Raw genomic sequence first — 8,115 nt, forward strand, 5'->3', positions numbered from 1 at the left:
CAAACACTCGATGGTGGTTTAAAGTGAGTTTTGAGTAAAAGCGGAATATAAATCTTATTTATTGTCTTATGTAGCATGATGCTACAGTGGTCACGTAACACGAGCTTTCGGTCATGTAGTATGAACGGACATCTGCATATGATTGGAACTCTACGCAGCTCCCGCGCTACTCTCCATTGGAAATGAATGACTTTCGGTCTGTCATTTGTCGGAGATAGTGGAAAGCCGGCTTGAAACGCAGTGGAAATGCCAGTATGACGAGGATCGTTTTCATTTTAAAACATAAAACGCACCAGTGTAAATTTAGCCTTACATCTATGGGGGTTGGGACGCATTCACACTACAGCCTCACGTGTGCGCCACATCTCTGAGTGTAACCGGTGTAAACTAGTAGTTGTGTTCGACTTGATGCGGACCGACTGTGCAGATCGATCGGTGTATTACAGTACCACGAGAGCTAAAGAGAGCAGACTGCTCCGTGCACTTTCGAAAAACATCTCGTCGTTCGGTACCAAATTTCGATACTTAAGGGGTTAATCTCATCAGCGTCAGTGAGCCAATAAGCCTGCAACACACGACAGATCGATCAGTGTTTGACATCCGCGAGAGCGATTCGAAAGCGCACGGAGCAGTCTGCTCTCTTTAGCTCTCGTGGTACTGTAATACACCAATCGGTCTGCACAGTCGGTCTGAACATTCTGATTGGTTGCGTGCACGCAGCATTGTATTTCAACCACCATTTGCTTATTTTTTTTTTTTTATATTACTGTTATTGTGTCATGAAATGTAGCTTTAAAAGTATTTCAGGTGAGAATGTAGTTTAAAACTCAAATCTGCGGTTTATTTATAAAGACAGCGCCTATTTGAAAATGTGCTTCGCCGATTTCGGAGACGGGAGCTCCACGTGATCAGCTGGCGCTCAGTGCTCATGTATTCCGCCGAGAGCAGCCTCAACTCGGCTAGTCCTTTTGACATTTGCCGCTGGCTCTGATGTCTCTGTAGTGGATAAACATAAGATATAATTCGTTTTGGGTAAATCTTTGGTCTTAATTCTATTAATCTATTAATATGTTAAAATTAAAATGAAAACAGGTAATGAGTTCCTGGGAAAAAAATTTCCTGGTACGATTGTTCCGGGTAATTTCGGTGGAAACTCGGCTTATGACACCTCATATAAAAACCATATCATATTTTAGAAAAAAACAGCACAAATAAATAAATGTTCACCTTTTATTTGTGTTTAGTCTTCATACAAACAAGAAATGTGAAATCACTGTCAAATAATCATCTTAGACTCACCTAATTAATATTAATATCTTTCATTTCAAACTATAGGCTAACATACACTACCAGTCAAAAGTTTTTGTTCCTGTGATTTCAAATCTATATTTTAAGCATCATTACTCCAGTCTAGGGCTGGATAATAATTCAATATCAATATGTATCGCGATATAATTTTTTTCAATAACGGTGATATGATTTTTAAACATATCAATATAAAGCATCCTTGCTAAATAAAAGTATTAATTTCTATAATTTCTTCCCCCCCCCCCAAAAAAAAATCATACTGACTCCAAGCTCTTGAATGGAATAGTGTATAATGTTACAAAAGCTTTTTATTTCAGATAAATGTTGATCTTTCCCATATCGTCCAGCCCTACTCAATCATTCAAATATTCTGATTTGCTGCTGAAAAATAATTTATTATTATGTTGAAAACAGCTGAGTAGAATTTTTTCATGTTTCTTTGATGAATAGAAAGTTCAGAAGAACAGCATTTATCTGAAATATAAATATTTTGTAACATAAATGCCTTTATCATCACTTTTGATCAATTTGAAGCGTCCTTGCTAAATAAACAGCTCTGCTCATGAACGCTACTTTATCAGATCAAATGAAAATGCTTTTGAAACTTTTATGAAAACAGTCCTTTCCCTTCAGAGATACATTCATATAAAAAACCCGCGACGTGTTTTGATTTTGAAACGTGCAGTGCTCATGTTTATTCAACGGAGTCAAACGCCACAAATAAATCAATGTATGGGAAACACTGGCAGGGCTCTCAAGTTATAGCAAAAGAAGTTTGGAGGGAGATTAGGGGAGGAGCCATTCAAATATTTGCAGCACCTATTCTCTCATGTTTTCGCTAGCAGTTCAGTTTTACCTATTGTTCATAATTGACCTGAACAAATAGTAATGATAACTGGTAAATCTGATAAAAAACAGACAAATTCATCCAAATAAAATAAATAGGTTTATGTAAGCCTATTTCAAAAATACAAGTGTATCAAAAATAAAAAGAAATTTAGCCACACACACACACAGCTTGACATACATCTGCAGGGCAAGTTCTGCAATCCTACTGTATGTGTACAGTATGTACATTGAGCACTGCTCTTCAGTTGGCTTGTTTGGGGCCAAATTTCTTTTTATTTTTGATACTTTTTAAAAAATAAATATATAAAACAATTTATTTTATTTGTATGAATTTGTCTGACTTTTATCAGATTTACCCATTGTTATAACATCGCTAGTACTTTCCTTAATTTCTGGTAGCCAAAGCTAAGCTAATGCTTCTGGTTGCAAAGCAGCTGGAGAGTTTTTGACTGCATCAATAATAATTTAGCACGAATTTGGCTATATTCCCCAACATCAGATCTCACTATCTTTGATCACAGGCAAGTGATTTCGTCCAGGAATCGTAAAATCAAAATGCTAAAAAAAAAAAAAAGGTTACCTACAGCATTCATCGGGTCTTGCTCCCCCAACTTACACTCCGTGTGTGCGCGCATCCATGTTGCTCAGTAACGAACGCGCTTGCAGCAGGATCACGTAATTTACACGGAAACAACAACATTCTAATTTCTGATTGGCTGGTAGGTGTCATTTAACTCTGTATATAACTCGAGACAGCTCTGAACTCGGCAGAGAACTTCCCTCCGTATTCATCCATTAATTATAGCAGGACAAGTTATCCCTTATTTCTCAGCGTAAGAAATACAAGGTGTGGCATGAGAGCGTGTGAACAGGTTGAAATGCGTGTGTCTCACGGTGAATGCGTGAGACTTGAGAGCCCTGCACTGGTAATGTATATCGAAGTATCGGAAATGTGTTTAAAAATTATATCACCGTTATTGAAAAAAAATTATATCGCGATACATATTGATATTGAATTATTGTCCAGCCCTACTGTTGTGCATACTCCTCTGTGTGAGAGGGCACACATGAAACCAGCATTATGAGCCAGTCTTGACTTGCTATGTTCTGACAAACATGTTTTTGTGTTTTGTTTTTGTTTTTTGGTAAATTTTAAGCAGATTATGGCTAATGTTTTTCATTTAATTTATTTTTTACGTTTTTAAATGTAACATTTTTATTATCATACACTACCTTTCAAAAGTTTGTGTCTGTAAGATTTTTAAAATATATTTAAAAAAGGTCTCTTATGCTTATCAAGATTGTATTTATTTGGTCAAAAATACAGTAAAAAACATAATATTGTGATATATTATTATAAATTAAAAAATTTTTTTTTTTTTTTGTTTTGTTTCGATTGTAATACATTTTAAAATGTAATTTATTCCTGTGATGTTAAAGCTGAGTTTTCAGCAGCCATTACTCCAGTCTTCAGTGTCATATGATCATTCAGAAACTATTTTAAAACGCTGATTTTATGCTCAAGAAACAATTCTTATTATTATTTAACTTAAAAACATTTGTGTTGCTTGATTTTTTTGGTGGAAAACCATGATACATTTTTCCTGGATTCTTTGATGAATGGAAAGTTCAAAGAACAGCATTTATTTGACATAGAAATATTTTGTAACATTATAAACATCCTGTCCTTTCTGATTGTTTCAATGAGTCCTTGCTGTTTTGTTTCATTTTATTCCATTTTTTCTAAACTTACTGACCCCAGACTTTTGAACAGTAGAGTATTTTGGTAAATGTTTGTTTGAAAGTTGTGCTTTGTTTCTCTTTCTTGAAAATAAATATTGCTTGTTTTGAAATTATGTAATGTACATCATTCATACATTTTTAAGAAGTTGACTAAATCATCATACTCTCACAGCATTTACATATTTTTTGTCTTATAAGTTGCTCTATAAATTATAAATACCCTCTGCCACTGTCTAGCAATAGCAGGTAGCAAATTGTGACTCGCTGGTTGCTAACAAAGGACCCTTGAGGGGACAGCGTACTTGTTTTCCACTTCATGAAAATTATGCAGTGCTCCATTAAAAAGTTTAAAATGAGTCTGTGCTGTCAGCTCTCATATCATCAAGCTGCTCTTGATCCCTATTTTGCTCTGTAGCTTTGAAAAGCCTTAACGCTACACTAAAACATTATTAGACGGAGTGATGTAACAGACTGCAAAGCCAAACAGGACCCCTGCTGTTCGATCGAAATATCTGTTTCTGCTATGTCTTGGTTGAATCTCAACATTCGCTCTCAGTTTTTCTTTTTATTTCTGCCTGAAGCACGGCAGACTCCTAAAAGGCAAACTGTCTGTGTTCAGTACGTCCCGACATTTCACTCATCTCAGTTAAAGTACGTCCCCATTGTGTCAGACCAGATCAGATGAGCCCAAACTCTAAAGCTGGATATACAGCATGCAATTGTTTTTTTCTTCGTCAGATTGTATGATATGATCCCAGTGAGATATTCCATTGCTTGTGTTTTGACAAATAAATTGGCACTGGATCAGGCTGCAGGTGTGACCTGTTGAAATTTAGGCTTTGCTAGTTGTCACATCTTTGTTTAAGTCAGGTGTGATCACAAGTACACTATGTTCAAGAAAAACAAAAATCACCTTTCCTTGAATACAGTGTTGTCATTCATTTTAGACATTCAGGGATGCACGTGCTTAACTAACATCATGTGAAGCTGTCACATGGGTAATATCAGAGACGGCACACTCAAATTCAGCACCCGATTCATTCATATCTCCAAATCGCCCTGCAGTATCTCTCACTCCGCCTCTAACTAGGATTGAAAATACTGTTGTCAGCTGGGAAGGCTCTGACATGGAGCGACTTTTATGAAAAAAACTGAGCAAAGTTCAGTCTCTGAGTTAACAGGCGTAACAGGAAGGACTGAGATGTCTTCTCCACAGTACTGTACACAATTAACCCTTCGCAAAAACCCACCCTCTTAGTTACTGTTGCTACCTCCGACAAGCCATGGTGCTGTCATGCTACACATCTCGGAGCAAAGAGAAAACTGGCAACGCACCGACAGACAAGTTTTGTGGCTCTTTAACGTGTCATGACAGATCGCTGTAGCACCTCAAGTTCAAGCAGCATGTGAACCGATCATCCTTCCTTTTTACTAGTTATAGTATGAAATAAACATGAATGAACATCAGAAGGTATCTTGTTTCAACCGCGGAAAGACGGCAATACACACCATTTTCAAGTTCAAGTCCACTGACGCTAATCTACTCTCCTGTTTGGTTTGTTTGTCAGACACAATGGCAGATTCTGCGTTGTGATTGGTCAGATCACCTGTCAATCATGACTTCCATTGAATGGACAAACAAACACTGAAACATTCTTCAAAATATGTTCTTTTATGTTGCACAGAAGAAAGTCAGTCATACAGGTTTGGAATGACACAAGGAAGACAGAATTTTCCTTTTTGGGTCAAATATTCCTTATATCATTCATCGATACTGAGGACTTTATAACAGTGTTTGACTGGTTGCTGCTTAATTTGAGAGCATGATTTATTAGTTAAGAATCTATTAAAGCTGATCATATGGATTTAGCGACTGAATGCTTCTAATAAACTTTCAGCTCTTTAAGCGGCTTATACACACTGAGTGTCTTTTGTGGATTTTTTGAAGGTCGAGAGCCGTGTTCTTTACACACAGATTGCCAGCGGAAACTGACTTCTAACCTCCTTCAGGAGAGATAACAGCACTCTCTCATTACATACTCTAAGCCTTCAGCTTGCTTTTAGTTTATCACCAACACACAAATGTTGAGACATTGAGCATCACTAGGAGCAGAAGACAAAATGGTTTATCATTTAGTTTTATATTATTTTTCTTTGATTCATGACGCTCTTACTTTCTTTAATATCTTGGCTAAAGCTCAAGGCTAACAGGAAGAGAATCCATCTCCATTAGTCCTTTGCTGGGTACTGCAGACCTCTCTCTGTGTCATGATGGCCAACTAGTTGTCCAGCAGCTACTAGTATATTAACTTCAAGACTGTGTGCTAGAATACCACTTGAATACCTCCAGTAGTTGGTTCAAACATATTAGAGTGTCTCATTTTTCAGGGCAGACAACCATAAACACCATATGCATCCCATTTGAGTCATTTTCTTCTCTAAATAACATGGAGCAGAATTTTATTTGAAGGGTATGGCAAATTCTACAAACATAGTTTGCGTTCATCCTGCTGAGGTTCAATTTATCTCTTAACTCTTCTGCCTGTACTGCTGATCCTTCAATTATATACAGGGTCTGCTGATAAATGCATTGTGTTCAGCATTTTTCAGTTTTGTCTGTTCCTCACTGGGAAGATGGATGACCGCTTGAGTTGTTGTCCTCTGACACAAAACCATGATTGTATGCTCATATTACATTGATAGACACAGGTGTGTTGTTTTGATATGTTATATGTGTTATGGTGGGATATCAGTGGTTTCTTTTATTTAAAGGTTTTTTTCATCTGTGTTTCAGTACACCCGGGTTTGGATCCCTGACCCAGATGATGTCTGGAAGTCGGCTGAAATCATCAAGGATTATAAAGAGGGAGACCCAGTGCTTAACCTCAAATTAGAAGATGAAACGGTAAGAGTAAACCCTCCCCTTTATCTTTCACCAACATACATAGCATGAACTTTACTGACCGTTTTATTGGTAAATAAATACACTAATTTTCAGGAAAAAAAAATATTAGGATCAAAATTGTGTGTCATTAAAATAGCCACAGCTGTTATTGTGTAAAAATATATAGAAATCATTTTCAAACAATAAATATTGAAATGCTGTATGCTTATCGTGGTCTTTGTTTAGATCGTCTTTTTTATTTATTTATTTTTAAAAAATATTTTTAGATTGATTTTCATAGATTAAATCGAAAGTCTGGGTGACAAGAGTAAAATAAAAAAAAATCTGTCCAAAAAAAAACCTTTTGAAAAGTAGCAAAAATAAATGAAGACATGGTGAATAGAAAAATGTACCCAAAACAAAAATCATATTCCTTCCTGTTCAGACTACAAAATATCTACCGTACCTTTTAAACGAATTTAAGCAGACTGAACAATAGTGGGTTTAAATTCTCAGTCAAAACACAGCAATTGTGTACTAAACCTTCCTGCATTAGTTTGGGTTTCACCGTTCTAAGGAAAGTGTCATATGAATCATTAATCATCTTTTGGTGTGTAAGAAGTACAGGCCCTGAGAGAGGAGATTGTACGCCATATTCTCGAGTGTACTATCAAAAAACAATGTTGGGGACACCTAGGGTTGGGTACCGAAACCGGCACCTATGTAACCGGTATGTACTAGAACCGAATAAGAACGCAGATTTCTGTGCCTCATTTCGGTGCCACTTAAATGCCTGAGCAATTGATTTAAATATTTGTCCTGGTTCTCCGAAATGGACGTAAAAAGCATGGGCGTCGCAAGGCCATTTTTAGCAGGGCTATAGCGATTAGATCTATAAACTGTACACAAATTCATGATCGCCTCGGTGTTAGTCTCCTTTAAATTTCATATGAAAACAGCGGCAGACTTCTTCTCCTCCCCGTCTTTCAGCGCGCTCTTCGGCGCAGCGCGAGCGGACTCAAACAGAAAGGACACAACAGGACACAAGGTGTGTGCTTATCGATAGATTGTTATAATATCTGTATCTGTGCAGTTCTTTGTCATAAATAGTTTACAAAAGTTCACGAGGGAGCAATCGGTTTCCCATCTACTGTAAAGTTTTCGCTGCATTCATCAGCCCTCATCAAACACAGCTGTTTCCTCCAGCGAAAATCTAGCACTTAAAGGGATAGTTCACCCAAAAATGAAAATTTGATGTTTATCTGCTTACCAGGGCATCCAAGATGTAGGTGACTTTGTTTCTTCGGTAGAACACATATGATGATTTTTAA

The 8,115-nt window shown here is 36.9% G+C and overlaps 1 protein-coding gene across 3 annotated transcripts in view; it reads left to right on the forward strand.

Moving 5' to 3' along the window:
• The window catches only part of myo5b (myosin VB), a 61,688-nt gene that overhangs the window by 18,864 nt on the left and 34,709 nt on the right, over positions 1 to 8,115 (forward strand). For all 3 annotated transcript variants that reach the window (XM_016506201.1, XM_016506200.1, XM_016506202.1), the window contains exon 2: positions 6,695 to 6,805. In XM_016506201.1, the coding sequence (XP_016361687.1) occupies positions 6,695 to 6,805 (111 nt within the window). The remainder of the gene's footprint in view (positions 1 to 6,694; positions 6,806 to 8,115) is intronic.

Source organism: Sinocyclocheilus anshuiensis, unplaced genomic scaffold (genome assembly GCF_001515605.1).
Source record: "Sinocyclocheilus anshuiensis isolate Anshui unplaced genomic scaffold, SAMN03320099.WGS_v1.1 scaffold330, whole genome shotgun sequence".
Lineage (NCBI taxonomy): Eukaryota > Metazoa > Chordata > Actinopteri > Cypriniformes > Cyprinidae > Sinocyclocheilus > Sinocyclocheilus anshuiensis.